The 26,863-nt window shown below is 49.1% G+C and overlaps 1 protein-coding gene across 1 annotated transcript; it reads left to right on the forward strand.

Annotated features, from left to right (window-relative positions):
• The first annotated feature begins 227 nt into the window (after nt 1-227).
• On the forward strand, nt 228-4,931 carry Tmem92 (transmembrane protein 92). The gene is made up of 5 exons (XM_047547181.1): nt 228-342; nt 2,928-2,953; nt 3,760-3,834; nt 3,982-4,177; nt 4,394-4,931. Exons 1-5 carry the CDS (start codon nt 259-261, stop codon nt 4,505-4,507), a joined length of 495 nt encoding a protein of 164 aa, XP_047403137.1. The 5' UTR covers nt 228-258; the 3' UTR covers nt 4,508-4,931.
• Nucleotides 4,932-26,863: the final 21,932 nt, after the last annotated feature.

Genomic DNA, 26,863 nt, shown 5'->3' on the forward strand with positions numbered 1-26,863 from the left:
GAACTGACCCCACAATTTTCTTCTTTTAATCAGTGAATCTTTTCTACCTCGAAATTTCCAAAACCCAAGCAAGACTTCTCCCTCCGCACCTGCACTCCCCTCCCTTCGCTCTGCCCCAAGTCTGACCCAACCCAGGTGCATCAGCTCCGCCCCCATTCCGAGGCGGGGCCCCATAGGTGGAGAAAAGTGGGAGAGGTCGCGGCCCCGCCTCTCCCCTCCTCCGGCTACACACGGAAGCTCAGTGGCTTCGGTGCTAGGATGTCGGACTCCTGGGTCCCGGGCCTGGCGCCCACCTTGCTGCTCAGCCTGCTGGCTGGCCCCCACCGGGTGATCGCCTGGGAGGTAAGGCTGTTGAGCTCTTCGGGCCCTACCCTATGGGGCAGGGGCATGCATGCCTCTGGAGCCAGGTCACCACCTTCCATTGTCAGGACTTCCTTGTGACCACACGCAATTAGCAACTTTTTTTTTTTTTTCCCTGGAAGTGGAGGTAGAGGCACAGAGAGAGGCCCTGGGAAAACCTGGGCTCCTTTTCCTTTGGGGATAGTGTGCAGTGGGACCACTTCTGCCACCACCCGTCGGACACCTTGGGCCTCTCTCTCCATGGAACTTTGACCCTCATATTAGTCTTGCCTTGGCTTTCCAGCTCTTTCCCGTCTGCGTCAGAAAGCGGGCCTGACGTCTGGAGGCTGGGCCAGGTGTCTGTCTCCCGAGCTCTGTTCCTCCAGTGCTGGGTGACCTTGGGGATGTCTCAGACCTCTCTGGGACTGTGCTTCTCTGTGCCATAGGGGAGAAAAGGCTCCTTCACCTCTTCTAGGGATGAGGATAGAATTCCAGCCTGTAGTAACATCTGGCCTGGTGGCCTGACCCAGGGCTGGAGCGACTTCTGGACCGGGGATTTTTTCAAGGGAGGCAGCATTTGGGCACTGCCTGAGCCCTCCTCTTGACCCCATGAGCTCTACAAAGACAGGGGAGGGATATGCTGTCCTGGGATGGCCGATAAGTCTGCAAACTGAGTTGGGACTGGAAGAGGCATTTTTAACTTCCTTCTGTTGGGGAATCCGAGGGAAGTCTGGAGCTCACTCCCCAAGGTGTGGAGAAATGATATTCCTTCTCCGTCAGTGGATGGTCAGCCTGGCAGCACTGGGCTGAGTAGCCTCTTGACTCCTCCCAACAGCCCCACGGGCAGGCACTGTTAACAGTCCCCATCCAGAGTAAGTTGGGGTTGCTGCACATCACTCTGATGCTTCATAAAACTCAGGCTCTGAACCAACTCAGACCAACCACCCGCTGGTTACGATGAGGAGTCAGAATCCATGAGAAGGATTCTCCTCCTCCCAAATGGGAGCTGGGACTGATTGATTAAACCCGTTAGTTTTCCATCACTTCCTAGTTGGGATTCTGGAGAGAGGGGAAGGACAGAATATGGGATCTGAGGGGCAAGAGGCACGGCTGAGTCCCTGGACCCTGTGGTTTGCCTCCAATTCTATAAGTCACCTCCGTGACTGTGTGATTTAGGAGACACCTCTCTGGGATGACCTGCAGTTTCCTTCCGCCTCTGGACCCCACTAAAGGACAGAGTTTATGCAAAGATACTTAACCTGAGACTGAGATAAAAATATCATTTGATACTCTTATCTTTATGGTTGTGATTAACCCACAAAATGCTGCTTTTATTATTATTACTCTATGGTGCTAGGGATTGAACCCAGGGCCTCAGACATGCTAGGCAAGTGCTGTACCACTGAGCTGCACGCTCAATCTTTCTTTCTTTCTTTCTTTTTCTTTCTTTCTTTCTTTCTTTCTTTCTTTCTTTCTTTCTTTCTTTCATCAGGGTCTCACTAAATTGTCTCAACTGTCCTCAGACTTGTGATCCAACTGCTTCAGCCTCCTGAGTAGCTGGAATTACAGATGTGTGCCTCTGTGCCTGGCTGCTATTCTGATGATTTTAAATAAAGTGTGAAGATAATGGTGGTCTTGCCAAAGCTGGCTTCTTGTTTCTGAGCCCTGATTGTTTGTCCCAGGTAGCTAGGGTAGGAGATGGATAATCTCATTTTCTTTGTTCCACACCTGTATCCCTCCCCCACAATCTGGAGCAGACAGGATAAAATGAAATAAAACCAGGTAATCACTGAATGCTCATTTATTCATTCTGCAAATATTTTGATATGGGGTTTTTCAACAGTGCTAAAATCCCCTGCCCAGGTGGAATTTCCATTCCACCTGGGCAGACAATGAACAAGGTATAGTCAAATATCTAGTATGATTGATGTTGATAAGGGATGTGGAGAACTGATACAGAAGAGGAAGGAGGCAGGGAGGAGCTGGCTGAGGAGAGGAGAGAGGACTGGAGGGCTCCTGGCCTCTCTGCAGAGCCAGGATTCCCTGGGCTGGGATCTGAAGGATGAATGGAGACTCTGGTGGGGTAAAAGGTGTGTTTGCAAGGGAAAGAAAGGGACCTGGGATAGCAGAGGGGGAGGGGCTAAGGCTGCTCACTGGGGTCTGTGCCCAAGGAGCTACTGAAGAGTGCTTCCAGAAAGGCTGTTGGGTGATCTGATTTGCATTATAGCAAGAGTCTTCCTGCCTGAAGTGTCCTGAGTGACTTGGGCAGGGCATGAATGAGGAGAGTTGCTTGTCCGAATGAGGAAAGTTGCTGGTCCCTGGACCACATAGAATTGGAAGAGTGGTCAAGAGGAGTGAGCTTCCAGACTTGGAATGAATGCATATTCTGGGGGAGTCTGGGAAGGGGAAGGACAGCCTACTGGCCAGGGGGCAGCTGACCTCCAAGTCATGATCTGGGGACATGATAGAGGGAGGGAGGGGCTGAGTCCACTGGGGACTTGCTGGCTGTGACACACCTGAGCAACATCTGAGTGGGGCCCCCATCCCTCATTTTAGGAGTCCTGACCTCTGCCTTTTTTCTTCCACAGGGGGCACCCAAATGTAACATCTTCTTGTAAGTCTGGGCCTTTGGTTGTAACTTCTAATCTACCCTACCTGCCTAACTTCAAATCACACCCTACCTGCCTTCCTGGGTCAGGGGACAGACAGCTCATCCATCATCCTCACCTCCCAGAAACCATCCCCCTCCCTCTCCAGAGAGAGGTGGGGGAGGGCCAGGGAGAGGGTGAGGGAGGTATCTCCCCTCCTTCCCTCCGCCAGCCAACCCTGGGGAATTCTGTGCTCGTGGGCAGGTCAGTAGCTTCATCCCAAACCTTCCAACTGCAGCCTCAGGCCAGCTTTCCTGAGGGTCCTAGGAGGGTGGTGGGCAAACTGTCTGTGCTGACACTAATGTATAAATCCCAGGGAGCCTGAGCCCAATAAGGAGGGACTGGGGTGAGTGTGTCTGGGCAGAAAGTTTCCATCAAGTCAGCATCCAATGTTCCAGAAGCCCCTTCCCCCACCCACCTTACACTCCATGGTGCTGTGGAGGGTTGGCTCTGGAACATCTCTGTCTGCATCGCCTGAGTCACTAAGAGATGCTGTGGCTGCCACAACCTTCAAGTGCACCTGCACAGGGAGGCTGTGGGGTTCTTATTCCCCTGCTTCACAGCTGAGGAGAGTGAGGCTCAGAAAGGAGTAACTCAGCAGGCGTACAAGGCCCGTCACAAGCTGAGCCTGGAAACCAGGTCCTGCCACTGAGCTCAGAGTGGCACCTGTCCCCTTACCCCACTTAGGGGGCTTGAGCCCCCGGCATGTGGGTGTTTGGGGAGGCCAGGGTCCTTCTGCCTCTCCACTGATCATTCCTCTGTCCCTGAGCAGCACCTGCCCCCAAGGACACAAGTGCTGTGGTCACAACTGCTGCCAAGAGATGACTATCTTCTCCGGCCCCTTGAGGTGAGCCCAGGACCAGCTTCTCTCCACATCCAGGGAGGGACTGGTCCAGGACAGAACTGGACATCCTGCTGAGGGACTAGGGCAGGCACGGGAGGGAGTGTGGCGGGGTGGCCTGGGCACTCAGGGGATGTTGCGGGTCCTCCCCAGGATCTTCATCATCATCTTCCTCGTCATGCTGCCCCTCGTGTGCATCTGCAGCCTGGCTAGGCGCTTCTGTAGCAAATGCAGGCCGCTGGAGAGGGAGCCTGCAGTGGATCACCAAGGACTCCCAGACCCACCCTCCGCTGCCCCCCAAGAGAGTGTCATGGCATCTACCTCTGAGCCCCCACCACCCTACAGCGAGGTAGGTTTCTCTATCCCAGTCCCTGACGTGCTCCTTGGCAAGCTGTCCCTCCCTGTTGTCCAGACTGCAACAGGGACAGGATTGGACCTCAGTTATAGGGGGCCCTTCAACCCTGGGGTGGGCTCTGAGACCAGCATTGCATCTCCCTCTCCTGGGCCACCTTGGGGTGATGGCCAGGTTCAGGTCCTAAGACGGAGTGCCCTCTTTTTCCTGCAGGTCATTCTGAAACCCACCCTGGTCCTGCCTCCCATAGAGCCGCCCCCTCCCTACAGCTTCAGGCCTGAAGAGCATGCTGGGACACTGAGGGGCATTGACAACCCAGCCTTCTGAGCCATCCTGGCACCTCCAGGAGAAAGCCAGAGACTTCTGGGACTGCTGGAACATTCCCATCCATCTTGCCACGTCTCTGGTCCTTCTTGGATTTAACTTATTGCTTTTTCTGCCCTGGTTCCTCTCCAGCTGCCTCTTGTCCTAAGGGCTGGGTGGAGCAGCAGTGTCCCCTCCCCCGAGTTAGAGGCTGCCAGGAGGAAAATATCCAAGCTGAGGTCCCTGCAGTGAACTGAGCTGCTCTGCAGAGTAGAGAGAGCCCTGTCGCTGGAGACATACAAACCATGACTGGTCAGCTAGCTCGGATATTATGGAGAGAATTCTGTACCGGCAGGAGTTTGGACTGGGCAGGCTCTGAGCCGTCTTCCAACTCCACCCGAATGGAGAAGACCCCGGTGTATCCACTCCCAACACATGCTCAAAACACGTGATCATTAAATTTTAGTTGACTGTGGTCAGAGTCTGCCTCTGGCTGTGTCAGGAGGTGGGTGGGGAGGTGGGCTCTGGCATGACGGGGAGGGAGGGAGCGGGGTACAGCACGAAATCCAATGACTCATCCAGTGAGCGTCAGCGTGGGAGCACAATCCGTCCATGATGGACAAGCTTGAACCTCGAGTTCCTCGAGGTCTCTGGACAGCTGTGTGACTTCTCCATCCCATCCTCGCTCTGCTTCCCCTGGGAAATGTGGAACTTGGTCACGGCATGACTGCCTTGCTGTGTGTTGGTGAGACCCGGGGAAAGCCTGCAGCCTGGAAACAGACTCCTGGGAGAAGGTGGGGTGCACAGGAGGCCAGGAGAGGGAAGTGGGTGGGCATTGGTGGACTGGAGCCCCTGGAGTCCTGGATCAGCCCACCCTGGAAACTCCTGGAGAGGAGCTGGCAGATCCCGCTCTGCTTTTCCATTCCTGTCTGAATTCTAGGCGCTGAAGCTCAGCCCCTGCTGATTGTCTGAACCCCTATGAGGACGGTTCTCCCCTGTAGGGCAGAGGAGCATCCCTGGGCTTAGTCCCCACGGGGTCTGCAGCAAAGCCTGGAGCTTGGACCCAGGCCTGGGTGGTGCAAAGTGAGGGAGATGCTGGTGCCAGGCGCCTCCACCTGACCTTTGCCCTTGCCCTGCACCCTGCCCTCCTCTCCAGGTGCAGAGCTCAGCGTCGAGACTGGCCAAAGCTGCTGGGAGAACTGGAGGTAGAAGTAGCTCTGGTGTCTGGCAGGGGGCTCCCAGGATGGCATCTGGACCCAGCAGGGGGCAGAACCAGGGCTGGGAGATGGCATGGGCATCCCCAAAGATGTCAGGACCCGGGTTGTCAGATGGGAGTACCCAGTGGACTTGGCCTGGAGGGAGGACCGTAGTTGCTGGTAAGACAGTGCCAGGCAGTGGCAGCAGGAAGGAGCCCCCCTAAGTGCAGCCTCGGGGGTTAGTTGAAGGGGCAGAAGGAACCTGTGTGGGTCTGGGCATCCATGCCTGGCTAGCTCCAGTTCGAGAAGTCTCCGCTGGCATTTGCCCTCACTGGTAAGCACCCACCCCTGGAGGAAGAGGCTGAGCAATGGACTTTGGAATCCTGAAGGTGGTTACCCTCAGCCTGGACGCCACTCTCCTGTCATCAAAAATGACATAGGACCTTTAGCTTTTCCTTCCCAGTAATATCCAAGTACCCTGAAGAAGACAGGCTGTCCCGAACCCCAGTGTGACTGCTTCAGGGGCTCCCCAGTCACTGGTATTGGGAAAGAAACAAATGAGACCTTCCCAGGTAGCTATCTGACACTATTCATGCCACAGATATTTCCAAAGCTCCTACTATGTGTGAGGCACTTATGCCTGGCCTGGCTACCCAGGAACAGGCCAACTACATGTGACCTAGCAATTTCACTTCTAGAAACCAGCCTTCGGAAGGGCCCATGCCACAAATCCTCATAGCGATGTCTGTCGCCACATTGTGGCTATGGGGTTGGGGTGGAGATGAAAAGATGGTCAGTGTTACTGATGTTAAATAAGCCAAGGGCATCCACACTGTGAACGCCATGCAGCCTTCACCAAGTGGCTCCATAGCCCCGAGCCGAAATGGTACGGTGTCCATTGTTCATTGTTACAGAGAAAAGGCAAGTTGCAGAACAATAGTCTTATACATATACTTCGTCATTACACTTTAAAATTATATATATGTATATTTTTTCTTTGCAAATATATAAACAATCTCTAGAAGGACAGGAACTGAACCACGCCTTGCATCTAACGGTTGTTGACACCATGTGGGTTGAGGGTTAGAGAATTTTTTTGGGGGGGAGGGCATACTGGGGATTGAACTTAGGGGCACTCGACCACTGAGCCACACCACCAGACCTATTTTGTATTTTATTTAGAGACAGGATCTCACTGAGTTGCTTAGTGCCTCACCATTGCTGAGGCTGGCTTTGAACTTGGGATCCTCCTGCCTCAGCCTCCCAAGCCACTGGGATTACAGGCGTGCCCACGGCGCCCAGCAGGAAGTGGACGATTTTAAAAAGAGCTTTTGATTTTGTGTACTTTGGCATTGTTTGTTTGTTTTTTTACAATAAGCAAGCCTTTGCTTTTGTAAATATAAGAGGTTTGTTGACTGGGCTTTGTTTAGAGGCAGCCTTAGAGGTTTGTGAAGATTTACCTGGTGAACGTTGATGGATGGCAGATAATATAATTCCAGCCCTGCTGCGGAGGAAGAGGTTGGAAGGGCTGAGACAAGTGGCACATACAGGACACGTATGTGACTCGGGATGCATAGTGATGGACCTGGACACCTGCCACACCTGAGGCCCATGTGCCTAACCTGTGCAGGATCACGATGGGCACTGGGTGTGAACTGCATGAGAGAAACAGTGAGCTGCTGCCCAGCTGCCCGGCTGCCCTGCTGCCTGGCTGCCCTGCTGCCTGGCTGGTCAGGTGGGTGGGTGGCAACGTCCCAGGGAGTGAGAATTCAGGAAGTCACCCCTGTGGTTGGTCGCCCCTCCCCCACCGGTTTATAACGTGGCCAGCCACCCTTCTTTTTTTTTTTTTTTTTTTTTCTTGTGGTGCTGGGGATTGAACCCAGGGCCTTGTGCTATGCAAGGCAAGCACTCTACCAACTGAACTATCTCCCCAGCTCCCAGCCACCCTTCTTTTCCCTCAGTCCCTCTGTTGTCCACTGTCCCGCTTCCTCCCTCCCTGTTTGCATTCCCTGCTGCCCATATGGGCCCTTTGTCCCCATCGTTACATGACATGGCTCCCATCCAGATCATCAGTGACCTAAATTTTGCTAAAGCCAAAGGTCCGTTTCCTGACCTCAACTTTCCTTGGCATTTGACACGCTTGGCCACTATCTGTCTCTTGAAGAACCCTCCTTCCAGACCTCTCTGACTGCCCTTTCCCTTGACACTCCTTGGACACGCCAGCTGCTCCTCCTCGGCCTCTCCTCCTCCTCCCCCTCCTCCGCCATCTCTGAGTGGTGACTGACCCTGAGGCTCAGTCTTCGGCTCTTGTCTTCAGTGTCATTCACTCACATAGTGGCTGTGTCTTCGCAGACCATCTGTTGTCTGCTGAATCCCGAGTCTTTATCCCCTTGAACTCTAGACATCTATGCTGAACTACCCCACACCTCTCTTTGGAAGCCCAAGGACTTACTGTGCTCTTTCTTTCTTCCTGCCTCCCTCCCTCTCTTTTTTCCCAATAAATAGTGAGCCCTTCCCACATACCAGGCTCTATCCCAGGCCTGGGCGCAGGAGGCACAGCAACCAAATGCCCTTCCTGCCCTTATGCAAAATACACGCTGATCCAACAATCCAACCAGGGAGTCTGGTTATGCCCTACGCTAAGTGCTGGGAAGAAACGTTTGTGTGTGATACAGAGAACTATGTAGGCAAGGTACTGCTTTAGGTAAGGTGGGAAAGCATGGCCTTGGAGCAAGAGACGATGAGCTCATTCCTGAGGAGTGAGAAGCAGGCTGACACGCAAAGGAAGCAGGAAAGAGCCCTCAGCAGAGGGGCCGGCATGTGCAAAGATCCTGAGGAGAGAAGCAGCTGGGTGCTCCTGAGAACTTGAGACCCTGCCTTGCTTCAAAATCACCCAAATTCCCTCTCTCTCTTCCTTCCATCCATCCTTTCTTTCTTTCCTAACGAGGGATTGAACACAGAGGCACTTCACCACTGAGCCCAGGCCCTTTGTATGTTTGTTTGTTTGTTTGTTTGAGACAGGGTCTCACTCTATTGCTGAGGCTGGCCTCCAACTTGCAGCTCTCTGCCTCAGCCTCTTGAGTCCCAGGGATTACAGGTATGGCGGTGCCCAGCCCAAATTCTTAACAGAGAATTCACTTCCTAGAGCTGCTGTAACAACCTCAAGCTGAGCGGTTTAAAACAACAGAAACCTATTCTCTCACTGTTCTGGAGGCAAGAATCGGAAATCAAGGTGTCGCAGTTTTCTTCCTTCTGGGGATTCTGGGAGAATCCATTCTACACCCTGTCCTAGCTTGTGGGCGCTGCTGGTCATCCTTGGTGTCCCTGGGCTTGTGGCTGCCCTTGCAACTCTGCCTACAGATTCACACAGTTTGTGTGTGTTCTACTTTTCCATCCAGTGAGGACACTCTTTTTTGGATTAGGGATCATCCTAATCCAGGATGATCTCATCTTGAGGTGCTTATGTAAATTGCATCCACAAAGACCTTGTTTCAAATAAGGTCTCATTCTGAGGTTCCAGGTGGACATATCTTTTGGGGAACACAATTGCCTTCAAAATACAGAGGATATGTCCCTAGACAGTCTTATGGAACGGAACTGAGCGAACATTTGAAACAACAATCTCAAAAGTATTTTCCCCGAAAAGCTAGTTCTAGAAGACATTTTTTAAAGGGGACAGAAGAACATTCCATGTTCAAATAAATTTGGAAAATGCTGCATGGACATCTCACATTGGAAGACTCAGAATTCACCTGCATTTATAAAAGGGCTAAGAATTCACAGTAAAAAAAAAAAAAAAAAAAAAAAAAAAAAAAAAAAGCCACCTTTTCATTATTTAAAGCAACATTTCCCTATTTTATTTCACCATCTGGGCTGGGGCTGTGACTCAGAGGTAGAGTGCTTACCTAACAGGCACAAAGTCCTGGATTTGATCCCCAGCATTGCTAGAGAGAGAGAGAGAGAAAAAAAAAAAAAAGTATTTCACCATAAAACCCCATTTTCCTTCTCAGAATCACTGTGGAATTTTGAGATCACATCATCCCATGGAAATTTGGGAGAAATGCTGATGTTATCCAGTCTTGTCTCATTACAAAAGAGAAGGTCAACATCCAAAAGAAGGTCACTGGCCCAAAGTCACACAACGGGGAAGGTCGGATGTTGGATTTGGAACTCAGTCTCTTCAAAATGATGGAGAAGACAAGGGAAGGGAGTTGGTGGCCTGCACAGGGGCCTCCCTGGGGCATCTTTACGGTGATGGGATGGCTTTGCATCTCAATAGCTGTGGTCATTACACCAATGTCTGAATGTGATAGAATAACATGGAACTCCACCCGCCCATTACACCCAGGCCAATTTCCTGATTTCGATACTGTGTATAAAATGTAACCATCAGTCTTCAGAGAAACTAGGGCAAAAGAAACTTGAGACCTTTTTTGTTTCATCTTTGCAATTGCCTGTGACTCTATACAGACTTCAAAATTACAAGTTTTTGAAAAATCAGTTTCCGGCTTCTAGGTTCAAGAGCTTTTTATAGTGGCAAATGTCATTAGATCAAATGTAGGTTATTCTCCTAGTGCCCAATAAAAGGCCCAATTTATGGCTTTATATGGGTTGCAGTTTATTTAAACTGCAGTAATTTGCAGTCACTTGAGTGCAGTGACGAATACGAAGACGTCTGGCTCTTCCCTCCTCCTCACCTGAGGACGGCCTTCCTATGACTGAGTGTGTGGCACCTGGTCACACCAGAAGTGATGACACAAGAAAAGAGGGACTTCAGCCTTGGAGATGATAGTCTATTGGTCATCTAGTTACACCATGTTGGGTTTTAATTTTATCCATTTGAGAAAATTCAACCATTTTAACTGATATTTGACCAATACTTGGCTCAAAATTTACTAGAGTTTCCTGCCAAGCTTTTCATAGCATGAAGGATGGCAAGATCTTTGGCATCTCAGGAAGACAGTGTGGGGTTCTGACACAGCAATGGCGGAAACTTGGACAATTTGATTCAAACCTGTTGCATGACACACATTGTTGCCAGAAGCCTGGGCCCTTGGTTTTTCTTGGAATTGTCCCCAGACTCATTCACATCACGACTGTGGGGTTGAGGGGAACTGCTTTGCCCAACGTGCCCTGACCTCCCTGGCCAAAGTCGACTGCTCTTCAGAGGTGGGCATTGATCCATTCTGGGCCAGTCAGAGCCCCTCCAAGAACTCCTTTGAGATTTGCAGCCCATGGAATCTGTCCAGTCCTCAGATTACCCAGACAGTGGAGAGGTCCAAGTGAAGAATCTGGAGCCACCTGGAGCCATCTGGAGCCACCTGCAGCCAGGTTAGCAGCTTCATGAAGAAACCTTGCTGAGTGAGAGGGAATAAAGCCAACATACCCAGGAAAGTGAGGAGAGGAGACAGAGAGTCCCGATGGCCTCCCACTGCCTGGTTCTACTTATTTCTGAGGTCCAGCTGTCTTGCCATAGCCTGATTAGTCTGCTTTTCTTTGGCAACCAAAAGCTAATACATCCTCCATTTCGCTCAAGCTACTTTAAGTTGGTGTATTATTACTTGTAACCCCCAGAGCTCAGTGTGGCCTCCCACACCAACCCCCTCACTTTACAGATGAGGAAACAGACTCTGAGGAAGGCTGGGACCTCCTTCCGACCACGATCTGTGGCTGTCTAGGCTAGACTTAAATGGCAAGGGTCCCAGTGGTGGCTCTCCCTTATTTCTGCTCAGCTGCTTTTCCTGCGGTGCCACGTGACACTTGCAGAGCCTGTTGGAGATTTCCAAAGTCCTCAGTTGGAGGGAAATTCATCCATGCCTCCTATCTACAAAACAAAAGAGAAAGACAAAAATAGAAAACCATCGGAACATAACTGGAGACTTGGTATCTTGGGGGTTGGCGCAGGAAACTGAGAATAGAAAGAACAAAGGCAGCCTGTGAGAGGTGAGGACCATCAGGCGCCGTGTGCTACGTGTGGCCAACCTCTCACACAGGAGGCAGGACCAAAGGGGCCTGAGCCTTTCTGCAAAACTCTCATGCAGGAGTCAGACTAAACTGAGCCAATAAACATCCTCATAACAAGGCTAAAAAAGGGATCAGAGACATACTCAAGTGTCTGCTGCTTGTGGGGCCCCAGGTTTTCCAGTCCTCTGAGGTCATCCTTGCCTTTAATAGAAATGAAGATGGCTTGCAGGAGAGGCCAGGGCCCTTTCTGCATGGTCCTGTGGCTCCCTGCCAACCCTCCCAGCTCCTGCAGCTGGCAGCCCCTCCTGCCCCTCACCTGGCGCTAGACACAGCCCTCCTCCAGCTCTGTTGGCAATGCCATTGTGCAGATCTGACTTTTTCTGAAGGTTCCGGAAAACAGAGAGGGGTATGATGGGCCCTGACAGGTTTTCAGGAGTTGGGGCAAAATGTGATACTATCTGGGGATAAAAGAGTGGCCTGCCCAGTAGGTGACCCAACAGCTTGGACAGGAAATGTGTAGCAAGATGGGATCTGTAGCCAGGCAAGAACTTCTCCAGAAACACATGAGTTATCAGGTCCTTGGTGACCTGTCTGGCCACAGGCAGGATTTCAACTCCATGAGGCAATCTTGTGGAGGTTCCAAAGAGGTGTCAAAGGGACATGTGGCTTAGGGAGTCCCATTTGAGCTATCTAAAGATTGCCAGATCACCACCCAAAACAGGCAGAATCCCTTGACCACAATCCCAGGGGACCCAAGAAGCCACATCACTGTCATTTCCCAACTCCTTTGTCCTCCAGAATCCTCTGAGACTCCCACAGACAAAGGTCCTTCAGGGGGCCCTGGGGCAACCCCAAATCCTACCAGCAGAGTGAGTTACAGCTCAGAACACCGACTGCTCTACCTCTACTCTTGGCCCTGGGGCCATGCCTGCAACCTGGGTGGGTTTCTCTTCTCATCCGGGGTGTCCCGGAGGACCCCACACTGCAGCCCTCTGAAGAGCATTTTAACTCTTCCAACCTGAGACTTTCCATTCTGACAAGGCCTTGCCTTCCACCAACCAACGTGTTCACCAAGGCGCTTTTCCTACCCCAACAACTACTGGTCTCTCTAAAAGCAATTCTGCCTGACTCCGGGCAACCAGTGCAATTCACAGACCCCAGCAAAACGTCTTAAATAGCCCCCATCTCCAACATGAACGCCATCCACAGCTGTGATTCCCGTTTCCCATAGTCTGAACTTGGACATCTGACCTGACCAAGACACAGGGTCCTTGAGGTCAGAATTATCCCCACAAGTTCAGGATGGATATTGTCCATTTGCCACTGGAGCCACTCCTGGACTGTCCTTTACCTGGAAAAAACCAGACTGTAGAGTGGCTTCTGCAAGTCTTAGTGACAGGAGAGTCCTAAGAATAAGCCACGAGAACCAGGGGACTTAATTTTAAGAACACTTGGCAGTCCCTCAGAACTCCTCAGTGACAGTAATCTGTCCCAGCCAAGTTCCTCCAGGACTGCCTGAACCAACCTCTTCTCAGGTGGCTCAGCCCCTGGACACAACCTGGATGGCCAACTGCCACCATTCCTAATGACTTTCCCCTCCTGGTCAGTCCTGCTTGGTTCTGGCTCCAGCGGGCCCTCCGCACTAGATGCCCAGGGCTCAGGGAGGGTTCCAGCTCACACTCCACGGGGAGGCTCACCAGTCCTGGCTGCCAGGGTAGGACAGCCCTTGCTGGCTTGTGTCTCTGCAGCAAGCAGACAGAGAAACCCCTGCCTGGTGCCCTTTCTTCCAGACAAACCCAGTCCTGATGGGTCACGGTTCTTCTCTAAGAGCAGAGTGTCCGACCTCCTTGAAGGAGAAGAGTCTAGAAGCTGAATTTCCTTAGCCTGGACATGCCATTTCCCTGTAGTTCTGGGGAGGGTTCTGGACATGAGGTCCCCAGTTTCCTGGAGAGAACTCTGGGAGTCTATGAACTAAAATGGAGAAACCCTGCTGACTCACAAACCTCTTAAGTGAAAGTCAGTACCCCCTTCATGACCAAGGTAGGCAACAGCCCTGGTGGCATTAGCAGTATGAGGGGATTTGTCACATAGAAACACAATGCTTTGTCACCTTGAAGTTGTTGCAAACATCTCAAAACACTGTTTACACTCAAAACCTCTTTGCAATACAGTGGATGTAGAGTGTTTGACTGCACTCTGTGTGTGAGACCCTGGGTTTGATTCCCAGTGCCAAAAAAAAAAAAAAAAGAAAAAAAGAAAGAAAGAAAATCCATTTTGCAGTAGTTTCTACTACTCAATGTCTTTATAAAGAAATGTGCATTATTTCTATTATAATTTCCCCCAAATATTTTGATTACTGCATTTTAATAAAATCAGTTTTCTTTGTATCACAGTATCTTGTCTCATGCAATTTAAATGCATTCGGAAGCTGAGCCTGGTGGTGCACACCTGTGAATCTAGCAACCTGGAAGGTTCAAGCAGAAAGACTGCGAGTTCAAAGTCAGCCTCAGCAACTTAGCAAAGCCCTAAGCAGCTTAGCACGATTCTGTCTCCAGATAAAATTTTAAAAAGGCATGAGGATGTGGCTCAGTGGTTAGGCACTCCTAGGTTTAATCCCCAGTACTCCCCCCACAAAAAAAAAAAAGAAAAGAAAAGAAAAAGCATTTAGGCATTATTCTGAGAAGAGATCTGCGAGTTGAGTTTTACTCTATTGCCAAAGGAGTCCAGGGCAATAATAATTATTATTATTCCTGAACTCTGGGGAGAGGCTCCAAGCATCAGGATATTTGAACTGGGGGTCTTTTTCTTTTTTTCTTTTTTCTTTTAAGGAAAGCATGAATGAGTGGATTTTTTTTTAACCCAACAATCTGCTGCCTATAGAAGACTCACTTTACCTTTAAGGACACATAAAGGTAGAAAAAGATTCCAAGCAAATGTCAATCCAAAGGGAGCAGGGATTAATATCTTTACCTCAGATCAGATAGACTTTAAGTTAAAAACTGTAAAAAGAGACAAGGTCATTCTATAATGATGAAAGGGTCAGTTCATCAAGAAGATATAACAATCATAAACATATATGCACCGAACATCAGAGCATCTAAATATCTAAAGCAAATATTAATTGGCATGAAGGGAAAGGTCAACTGTAGTAAAATAATAGTAGGGAAATTCATTACTTCATTCTCAGCTGTTGACAGATTGCCCAGACAGAAAACTAATAAGGAAATACCAGATTTTAACTACACTTCAGGCCAAAGGAGCCAAGAGATGTGTATAGGACATTGCGTCCAACAGCAGCAGGGTGTATGCTCTCCTCAAGCACCTGTGAAGCATTCTCCAGAACAGGTCAGATGCTAGGCCACAGGTACATCTTAACAAGTTTAAGAAGACCAAAATCATATCAAGTATCTTTTCCAACCACAGTGGTATGAAGTGAGAAATCAATGACAGGAGGAATTTCAGAAAATTCACAAATATAGAGAAATTAAATAACATGCACCTTACCAATCAATGAACCAAAGAACAAATTTTTTTAATTTAAAAGTGTCTTTAGACAAATAAAAGTGGACACACAAAATACCAAAACTTGAGATGAGCCGATGACATAGCTCAGGGGGAGCACCCTCTGTGAGGCCCTGGGTTCCATCCCCAGTACTGCAAACAAACAAACGACACCACAAAAATCTACATTGATTATTACGTAAACTGTAGTTTATGCGGCAATAAATGCCTACATCACGGCTCTGAAATAAGCAGCTTGACATTACCCATCAAGGTAGTGGGAAAAGAAGAACAAATGAAGACCATAAGTTAGAGAAGGAAAGAACTAGTAAGGATTGGAGCAGAATTAAATGAAAAAAAAAAAAACAAAAACAGAAAATCTGAGTGCGGTGGTGCACGCCTGTAATCCCAGCAGCTTGGGAGGCTAAGGCAGGAGGATCTGGAGTTCAAAGCCAGCCTCAGCAATTCAGCGAGGCCCTCGGCAACTCAGTAAAACCCTGTCTCTATTTTTTTTTTTTTTTTTTCGGTGCTGGGGATCGAACCCAGAGCCTTGTGCTTGCAAGGCAAGCACTCTGCCGACTGAGCTATCTCCCCGGCCCCCTGTCTCTAAATAAAATACAAAAAAGGGCTGTGGATGTGGCTCAGTGGTTAAACACCCCTGAGTTCAATCTCCGGTACCAAAAAAGAAAAAAGAAAAGATCAAAGAAACAGTTGGTTAAAAAAAAAAAAAAAAAACACAGACTAAGGAAAGCAGAAGTTGTTTGGTATGGACATCATACAAAGCTACCTCTGCATTGTAATGAAATGGCTCAGGAGGTCCTGTGTCCTCAGAGGTGTGACAAGTCTCCCTGTCCTGGGCTCATTACCTGCACTGCTTGGATCTGCCCAGTGTCGCTGAGCATGCTAAGCTCTCATGTCACCATGGTGGCTCTGCCACTTCCTGTTACCTGATCTACATGTGTCCACTCGTGCATTGCTTGAGTAGAGACATGTCACTCTGTCATGACAATCTGCCATGTTTTGGTCCAGTGCAACCATGGTTGGTTACATGTCCCCCACACATCAGAGGCACGTCCACATCTAAATTTCCCGGTACTGCACTTGTCTATGGGCTAACATTTCCCTAGTAGGTCCAGAGTATATTTGACATGTAACCATCAGTCTAACTCAGATTCGTTCATTCATTCATTCTTGAGTTCCTACTATGTGGACGTCTTTGTTTTAGGATCTGTGGATACTGCTGTGAATGAACAGACAAAACCCAGTATCTATGCAGAGCCTACACTGAGGATAATAATGTAATAATAATAATAACAGTATAACCTGGTGTAGTGGCCTTCGCCTGTAATCCCAGCAACTTGGGAGGCTGAAGCAGGAGGATCGAAAGTTCAAAGTCGGCCTCAGCAACTTAGCTCTAAGCGACTTAGCAAGATCCTGTCAAAATTAAAAATTAAAAAAGGGCAGTGGTTAAGCGCCTCTGGGTTCAATCCCCAGTACCAAAAAAAAAAAAAAAATTTTATATATATATATATATATATATGTATTAAACATAGCAATAAGTCAATAAATATAATAAACGAACAAATCATCTAGTATGTTAGAAGGTGGGGAGTGCTAGGGAAAAAAACAGGGTAAAGTAGAGGAGGTCAGGCTGCGGAGCCCAGGGTTACAACTAAACAGGGAGGCCAGGGAGGCCTCTTGAAAAGTCTCTTGAGCAAATGATTGAAGGCAGTAAGGAAATGATCCTTAGGGATAAAAGAAGTGCCTTCCAGGCAAAGGGACAGCAGGAAAAGAGTGGGGGTGGGGGAGCGAGGGTTAGGAACCAAGGAGGCTTGAGGAATGTGGTGGAGACTATGAGGCTGGAGTGGAGGAAACTCTCAGAAGATAAACGGGCCCTGGGCAGTTTCTCTCAGCCTCCATGAATTACTAAGTTTTCCATTTTCCTCAACCTTTAATGTGGTTTAGTCTAAACCCACCTGTGATCTCCAGTCACACTCTCGACATCCGTCCTAGAAACTGGTGACCCTGACGGCCCCAGGTCACTTTAATACATACACTCCGATTGGTTAATCTCAAGAAAAACAAAATCAAACTAACAAAACCCTCCTCTCTGTAAATGAGTGTGTGGCACCTGGGCCCAAAGAAGAAAATCATGTCACCCAGGGGAGACAGAGGGGTGTAGAGAAAGGATTCAGGCCTTGAGGCCCAGCTCTGTCACTCAAGCTGAGGGACAGTGGCCACCGAGTCAGCCTCACTGAATCTGTGACCACACAGTAAATGGTGTGATAGCTCACGGGTGTCGAGGACAGGGTAAAAGGTGAGTTTGCAGTCCCCAGTCACAGCCTGATCTCAGGCCAGTGTAGGCCACAGCCATGGCCTCTCTCCTGGCCCTGAATGCCCAGAGAGCCTCTTCCTTGACCTTTATGGACTTGCAACTCCAAATGTAGCACTTGAGGGTGACTCAGGTGCCAGATAAAATCTTTGATGGTTTCTGGCCTGTTTTTAATCCCGAGTTCTCCCCATAGCATAATGCTTTGGCTGGGGTGGGAAGCTGGAGTCTAAACCCTAACAAATAAGGATGTGCACTGGTCCAGGTTGTCTTACCACCTATCTAAAGGACACTTAAAAACAATTAGAAGTGCCAGTCAGTAAGTGGGAAGCAGTCCTCTGGGACTGCTGATCCTCTGCTGCCACCACCTGGGAGTAAAGGGTACCGCAGGGACACAGACCCACAGAAATGGGAACAGCAAGGGCTCAGCCCCTTCTGGCAGCTGGGAGACCAGGACCCACTCAGGGGAGGTCAGTGTGCGGCTGTCTTGAAGAGGCAGGTGGAGTGACCTGAAAAGCTGGTTTGCAGGCACCTTTCAGTGTCTGGAGAGGATCAGGAGCAAAGGAGGGAATTTTAACAGAGGTAACTCCAGCTGCACCTGCAGAACAGCAAAGCAAATGTATTTTTCTAAGATTAAGAAACATCCTAAGGACAAAGTGAGGATCTGGATCCAGCGCACTGAGGTCTGCTGCTGCATTCCACAGCTAGTGCAGTCCTTGGACCAGTGGCCTTGGGGGCACCTGGAAGCTTGCTAGAAATGCAGGGTCACAGCCTCTCCCCACAAACCTGACTCAGTCTTTGCATTGCAACCGGCCCAGGGTAATTGACGCGTGTGTTGCATGTGAAGGGCTCATTTTGAACATGCTGCCTGCCTACTTTGCCAGGAGGGCACTTGAAGATGGTTTTAGCTTTAGCTGGGCATGAGGGCACAACTTGTAGTCCAGCAACTCAGGAGGCTGAGGAAGGAGGACTACTTGAGCATGGGGGAAAAAAAGCGAGATCTTATCTCAAAAAAACATTATTTCTCCAAAGAGAGAAATAATTTTCCCCCCTAGTTATAAAAGTTCCACATGCTCACCATAGAGATATTCAGACCACATCAATGCAAGTTGAAAAAGAAATCCACTCCTGGCTGGGCGTCTGATAATCCCAGCTACCCGAGAGGCTGAGGCAGGAGGATTGTAAGTTCAAAGCCAGCCTCAGCAACTTAGCAAGGCCCTAAGCAACTCAGTGAGAACTGCTCTCAAACTAAAAATACAAGGACTGGGGATGTGGCTCAGTGGTTAAGCGCCCCTGGATTCAATTCCTTGTACCCCCCAAAAAAATCTTTCCAAGGGGTGTAGTTTAGTGAATTTGCCTATTCACATGTTTGATCCCAGTACCTAAAGACAAACAAACAAACAAAAAAAACCTTCAAGACATTTTCTCTACACATGCACACACACACACACACACACACACTCGCACATTTGTACAAAAATCAGATTGTATCCCTCAATTTCCTCCCCACCCCAGTACTGGGGATTGAACCCAGGGACTCTCTGCCACTAAGTTACATCCCCAGTCCTTTTTATTTTTTATTTTTTAATTTTGAGATAAGGTCCCACTAAGTTGCTTGGAGCCCAGCCTGTTTTAAAATTTTGTTTTTAGACAGGGTCTCGCTAAGTTGCTGAGTCTGACCTCAAACTCATGATACTCCTGCCTCAGCCTCCTGAGCAACTAGAATTACATAGAACAGCACTTTCCAGCCCATAAATACAATTATAAATTGTCATTTTACAATTTTAAAAAGATTATTAGGTATGATTTTTCTTTGGTATTAGTAACTGCTTGATGAATATTTGCTAAATGAAGAAACTGAATAAAACAATATTTGGGGATATATTATCTATTGCTGTGTGATCAATTGTCTCCAAAGTTAGCAGTTTAAAACAACAGATATTGGGTTTGGTGGCACACACCTGTAGTCCCAGTTACTCAGGAGGCTGAGGCAGGAGGATTGTTTGAGTTCAGGAGTTCAAGGCCAGCCTGGGTGACAAAGAAAGATTCCCCCTTCCCATCTCAAAAAAGTAAAAAGAGCACCCCAAAAAAATGCCCCAATACTTATTATCTCACACAGTTTCTGAGGGTTGGCACCTGGGAAGCTGCTCAGGGTCTCTCAAGATGGTGTGATCAGGCTGTTGAGTGGACTACGGTCTCAGAAGGCTCAGGACCCGTTCTAAACTCACTCCTGGCTGTTGGCTGGAGGCCTCAGTCCCTTACCAGAAGCTGTCCGAGTGTCCGCACGACAAGGCCAGTTCCCCCCAGTGCCAGTGATTCAGAACAGAAGCCAAAGTCCTCTGTAACCTTTACCTAGTGACACGCAGTCGCTCTTGCCATTCTCTATTGGTCTCACAGACCAGTCCTATGTGGGAGGCGTGGGAGGGGACTCCTTAAGGGTGACCAGGCGGTAAGCATTGCTGTCACCATCTTCATGGCTTTGTCCATGGGAGATGGCTTTGAAAGGAACAAGGAACTTGAAGGGGAATCAATGATCAATCAATTGTTCAGTGTCCCATGATCACTTTATTAACTCTCCCAGGGACACACAAGTCACACCTCAGCAAAAGAAGCAGGGTCCTCCCTCTTTATTCTGACTAGAATACAAAAGCCTAAATATGAACTACAAGGCCCACCACACTCTGACCCCCACCACTAGGCCCTCCATGAGCCTTCCAGTCACTCGGGCCACTCGGGCACCCTCAGGACCGCTACCCCACTTCCTCAGCCTGCCTCCCTCCATCTTACCATCTAGCTTTAGGCTCAGCCCCAAATGTCAGCCCCGCAGGAGACCCTCCCTGACAGCAACCTAGGATAGGTCCCCTTGGTGTTATTTCTCTAACACTCTGTATATTTTTCCCTTGGCAACGTTAACCACAAATGCATTGAGCTCTTTTTTGGATAAGCATTTGTTTATGTGTATATCCCTGGGTTGGGTACTACTTTAAACCTAGCACTGAATACAGGGCCCAGCACCTAGCAGATGCTCAATACTTGCTTATTGACAGAATGAATTGAGCAGGTTTACTGTGTGGGTCGGATTCTGATTCAGAGCTGCTGGAGTGTTGAAAGTCTCTCTGGGGCATTCTATCCCTGCAACGCCATCGTGCTGGGTTTTTTTCTGGTTAGGGTGTCAAGAGGAGCTCATCCCAGGGCATGACACAGAGTAAGCACTCCACTGTGGCAGCTGCCAGGTTGGTGGCATGGCTGGTGCTGTAGATTCTCTCGCCTGCTCCAGCTTCTAACACCCCCACATGTCTTTATTTCTTTCCAAAGACCAGCAGAGACACAGCGTCCAGGGTTATTTAGTCATGTACTAAACATGGACTGAGAACCACCAATACGCTTCTCAAACTTACAACCTGCCCACCCCATAGGAAACCTGTCCCCCTGACCCTGCTCCAGCCTTGCCCTGGACATCCAGGGCTACCAATTCTTTTAGGAGTTACTTCCTACTCGGACATCTCTGCCACCCCCTATGCCATGATGACATTGCCCTCTCTCGCCTGACCTCATCGGACGGCCATTGGTATGATCCAGTCTCTCCACATTGATTCTTACCCATCTCAGCCACTCCCCATTTACCAGCCCAGAGAGCTTTCCAAAAGGCGAATCCTTCTGTGTAAAATCCAACCATGTCAAGTGCAGGGGTGCATGCCTATAATCTCAGCGACTCTGGAGGCTGAGGCAGGAGGATCCCAAGTTCAAAGGCAGACTCAGCAATTTAGTGGGGCCTAAGTTACTCAGTGAGACCCTGTCTCTAAATAAAAATATTAAAAATGGTTGAGGATGTGGCTCAGTGGTTAAGTGCCTCTGGGTTCAATCCCTGGTACCAGAGAGAGAGAGAAGAGAAGAGAAGAGAAGAGAAGAAGAAGGAGGAGGAGGAGGAGGGGGAGGAGGAGGGGGAGGGGGAGGAAGAAGAAGAAGAAGGAGAAAGAAAAGGAAAAAAAAGGAAAGAAAAGAAAATCCAACCAAGAAAATCCAACCATGGGTTCCTGTGACTCTTGGAATAAAGTACAAAAATAAGACCAAAAAGTTCTATGAGACCTGGAGAGGTCTGACCCCTGCTGATGTCCTCACTCTCACCTCCTGACCTTGTCCCCTTGCTCTCTGTGGCTCAGCTACATCAGCATTCTCTTGGGCTTTCCAGGTCCCAAGCTCTGTGCCACCTGGAGCAGCTCCCAGATCCTGGTGCCCCTGCCTGGAAGCCTTCCCACCTGCTCACCTGAGTGCCCGGTGCACACTCGAGACCTGGATCGACGGCTAGACCAGCCTTCCCTTCCGTTCCCCAGCACCCCAAGAAAGGTAGGCCTGCAACTCTGCATGGAACAGGCTATCTTTTATTGATGACCAATATTTCCTCTAAATTGTAGTTTGGCCTTAACTTTATTGTATCTTTAATGTTTAGAAGTTTTCCACTTTGATGTAGTTAACACACTCAGTCTTTCTTTTGGGAGTCTCTCTGTTGCTGTATGCATGGAGAGTTCCAGAGGTTTTATAAGAGCAGGGCCTGAGCGCAGGCTCCAGCCTGAGGTATTGGATGAGAAGGAGCAGGAAGCTGATGGCTTGACAGAAACCGGAAACTGACTAAGGGCAGACGAGAAGGCGGCTAGACCAGGTGCTGTGGGGGCAGGGAACAGGCATGTCCGGGCATGGTGTCCTTGGCCTGCCATTGTCCCCCTGGCGCTCAGTGCCTTCAGTGGGTTGAGAAAGTGTTAACACTCGAGACATGTTAAGGAAAAGCTGTGGAGTCCCCCTTTTTGCAGGTTGTGTGTGGAGCATCGGGGAACCAACCTTTAAAGAGAGCTTAGAAAGACGCTTTGTGGGGCTCAGACTGTGCATGGAGTAGGGGTCCAGACAGGAGGATCACATCTGTGAGGAGACCCCAAAGGAGGCCACCATCACCTGCCGAGATGTTGTCGAGGGGAGCTTGCTATTGACCATGACGGGTGACTGTTCTTGAAAGTCTCAGTTTGGACTCAGTTGCCTTAGAGGACAGGACCAGGCAGCCTGTAAGCCCTGGCCACCGTCCCTCTCTGCATGCCTGCAAACCTCAGAGAAACACAGCAGCTGCTTCAGGTGGAGCCGCTGCTGTCCACAGGTGTCCCGGCTCTGGACCCTGCCCGGCTCCATCCTGCTATGGGCAGCCGCCGCCCTTTGATGTGCACAAAACAGTTGTGGACTGCAGCTGCGTGGGGCAGCAGAGCCTTAACCTCCTGAGGGGTCAATGATCTGCAGTCCTTAGCTCAGCAGGCGACTTGGGAGAGGAGTCCCTCACTGACCCCTGGGGACCTGTCAGTGTAGAGTGATCAGACTATGACTTCTAGTTGATGGCATGTAAGCAGGGGCCGGGCCTTGTGCGGAGCAAGTGTTTCCCTTCTATACAGCCTGAGTGGCAGGTGTGACTCTTATTGTCCACTTTTCAGATGAGACCAGGAGGCTCAGAGATTGCCCAGGTCACTAGGCAATCCTGAAGATCCGGGAAGCCTGACTCTACAGCCCTGGAGGGGGCCCGGGATGCTCAGTGGCCCTAGACTGTGTGGGAGGAGCATCTGAGGGCCTGACGTGGGCACATGTGAGGCAGGGTGGCACCTTAATGTCTGGCATCTCTGGGGACGGAGCACGTGACCGCTGAGCCTTTGTTCCCAAAAGGGAGCCTTGTGGGAAGGCAGGGCTGCTGCTGCTCCTCAGGCTTGTCGCCTAAGGCCACACTCGCTCCTACCCCCTTGCAGGGCTGGAAGAGCAGAACTGTGTGGGCCTCAGATGGACGGCAGGAAGCTGGCCAGCCACATATGGACGGTGTGGGGGAAACACCAAAATGGAGCCTGTTGAGAACAAAATGTTACACGCAAAGAGGGCTGTGTGACAGCTGGCAGCGGGAGGCTATCCCTAAGGAGGGCACAGGGCAAGGTGCCAATCCAGGCTGCAAGAGGCACAGACACCCAGCCTAAAATAAAAGGAAGAGAGGCTGCATCCCCTTGCAGAGGGGCCCTGGAACGTGGACTGGAGACCAGAAAGAAAGGGGAGAGACCGGGGGAGAGTGGGGAGCACCTTGGACTCGTTAAGTGGTGGACTGTACGTTTTCAGGAAGCCTCCCTGTGTCTGTGCCTGTGTATTTATAAACTTCTCTTCCAAGTTGGAATCAAGACTTATTTGGCAATGAATGCTGTCCTTGGGGAGGAGGGTGTTCAGAGACGGGAAACCTGAAGGTGACTTCGTCTCTCAGAGCTCTCCATCTGGCTTATTTGTCCAAGGCTCTGGTGTTTTTCTAAGATGAATAATTGAATAATTGAAACTGTAAAAAGGAAAACAATGCAAACTTTGAAAGGTCTTATGGATCTCGGTCAGTGACAGTTTGTGTATCTACAACTTGATCTGAAGCATGATCCGGCTGGGACGTATGTCACTTTTTTCTGTGTGTTGAATGAGGTTCTTTGCAGAAAATCCACTCGTAGTTGTGCACTATGATTTTTAATTGAAAGAGACTAGAAATAAAATCTTGCATTAATTGGTTTTGGGGGGTTGGTTTAATCAATTAATAGGTTTTGTTTTTCCGAGTAGATTTTGGATTTATAAAACCATTGTGACAAGTGCAGTGAGTCCCCCATGCCTTCTCACCTGCTACGTGTGTGAGTCCCCCTAGTAACCGTTTGCCTTAGTTCGGCCTATTTGTTACGATTGAGTTAATACTGATGCATAATTATTAACCAACACCAATAGTTTACATTAGTGTTTGTTGCATATCCTATGGGTTTTGACAAATGCGTAATGACGTGTATCCACCATCACACCGTAATAGAACTGTTCACTGCCCTAAAAATCCCCTGTGCTCCACCTTGTAAAAGGAAGATTTTAGAAAGAAGTGATTTCTCTCATAGAATACAAGTTAAAGTTTATCCCTCTACCATAGGTCTGCCCCAGACACATACCCATTCTAGAAAACTGGTCAAAATTGCTCCAAACTGACCACCTCAGAAGAGGAGGCCAGGAAATAAATGCTCACCTCCTCCTGTTGATGTGGCGGGCCCTTTGGGAACTGAGGAGAGGTTTGCAAGGTCTCCACTGACTTTGGTTGGGAAGTCATCTCCCACAGCCCAGCTCTGGGGTCCTGGACCAAATGCATTCAGCTCGTTCACATACAGGTGTCGCTCTTGGTGGGAGCAACAAAAGCCCAACTCAAACCAACCTAAGCAGCAGAAGAGATTTAAATAGCACAACAAGGACAGGACTCAGAACCAGCCCTGTGCAAGGCCATCTCTTGTGGAGTCCGGGCCTCTTGTGGTGTGTCTGGCGGAGCGGGCTTAGCATCACTCTCCAAAGGGCTCCTTGATCTTGATGAGATGGCAATGCCTTTTATCTGTCATTGTTTGAGGGTTTTCCCTTAATCTCCAGGTTTACAAATACAAAGGCAGCTTCCCGCCTCCCCTCTTCCTTTTTATACCTTTTCCTGTCAAAAGCACACTTCCTGTACCTACGCTCTCTTAAATCATGCAGTGGGGTGGTTGTGTTGTAGGGAGGGTCTGCGGGAGTGGGGACAGCTTGTTGACCCAAGGGCACTTGCCACGGAGACACAGTTAACTGCTCCTCCATCCTGCCAGATAAGTTCTTCCCCAAGGCAGCGGCCCCCTGACGACTCCTCCCTCCTTTCTCCATCCCTTCCAGCCACAAAACAGTGTCAAGTTAGCCACGAGGAGGTCTAACCCCGAAAAAAGAAAGGAAACACCAACTCTTTCAGGGGTGTAAGAGGCCAGAGGAGTACGCCACCCCCAAGGTGCCTCTTTGACCCGAGAGTTATTTTGAGCTGAAGACAATTGAGGAGACGCAGACACGGGGCTGAGGATGTAGCTCTGTTGTAGAGCACTTACCTAGCACGCGTGAGGTCCTGGGTTCTGTCCCCAGTAGTGCAAAAGTAAAAAAAAAAGTGCTGATGCAGACATACCTGGGAGATACTGTGGTTTGGTTCTAGACCAAAGCAAAGCAAACATGCAATAAAATAAACCACATGTTTTTTTTTAATTTCCTAGTGCATATAACATTCATATTTATGGCTATGCTATCATCTATGAAATATGCAGTAGCATTAATGTCTAAGAAAACAATATATATATATTTATATACATAAATACATATACACCTAATTTTAAAATATTTTATTGCTACAAAACACTAATGATCCTCTGAGCCTTTAATGAATTGTAATCTTTCTGCCACTGGACAGTCTTCCCTTGACGGATCGTGCTGTTGGTTGGGGAGGCTGAGGCAGTTTCTTAGAATAAGACAACAATGCAGTTTGTCTGTCCCTTGGCTCTTCCTTCCACCCCAGATTGCTCTGCAGCAAGCCAGGCTGTCGGATAGCATCTTACCCACAGCACTGGAGTCCATCCTCTCCAACGGCTGCTGCTGTATCAGCGGAGTTTCTGTAATATTCTAAGCCCTCTGTTGTCGTTTCAACAGCGTCTTCACCATGTCAAGAAGCCACTGTCTGCTCAGCCCTAAGAAGCAGCTCCTTGTCCATTCAGTTTTATTACGAGGTGGCAGCGTTCAGTCACTGTCGGCTTCTACTTTTTTGTTTTTTGGGGTTTATTTTGGTACTGGAGATTGAACCCAGGGGTGCTTAACCACTGAGCAACACTCCCCAGCCCTTTTTTTTTTTTTTTTTTTTTGTGGTGCTGGGGATCGAACCCAGGGCCTTGTGCTTGCAAGGCAAACACTTTACCAACTGAGCTATCTCCCCAGCTCCTCTTTTTTTATATTTTATTTTGAGATAAGGCCTCGCTAAGTTGCTGAGGATGGCCTTGAACTTGCAATCCTCCTACCTCAGCCTCCCAAGTCTGCCTCCCAAGTTGCTAGGATTACAGGCATGTGCCACGGTGCTGGGCATTCGTTTCCACTTCTAATTCTCATTCTCTTTCTGTTCTCATCACATCTGTGGTTACCTCCTCTAGGAAGTCTTAAACCCCCCAAAGTCATCCAGAAGGATCGGAATCAGCTTCTTCCAACTCCTGTTAATGTTGATATTTTGGCCTCTTCCATGAATCACAAATGTTCTTTATGACCTCTAGAATGATGAATTTAAATCTATTTCTGTTTCTCTTTCCTTCTTTTTTTTCATACTGGGGATTGAACCCTTACCACTGAGCTATATTCCCAATCCTTTTTATAATTTTTTAAATTTTGGGACAGGGTCTCACTAAGTTGTCCAGGCTGACCTTCAACTCGCAGTCCTCCTGCCTTGGCCTCCCAAGTTTCTGGGATTAGCCACACCTGGTGTGCCACAACACCTGGGTCAAAATGTATTTCTTATGTAACAATACTGGAAAGTTCAAATTTACTCCTTCATCCATGGGCTGC

Source organism: Sciurus carolinensis, chromosome 3 (assembly GCF_902686445.1).
Source record: "Sciurus carolinensis chromosome 3, mSciCar1.2, whole genome shotgun sequence".
Lineage (NCBI taxonomy): Eukaryota > Metazoa > Chordata > Mammalia > Rodentia > Sciuridae > Sciurus > Sciurus carolinensis.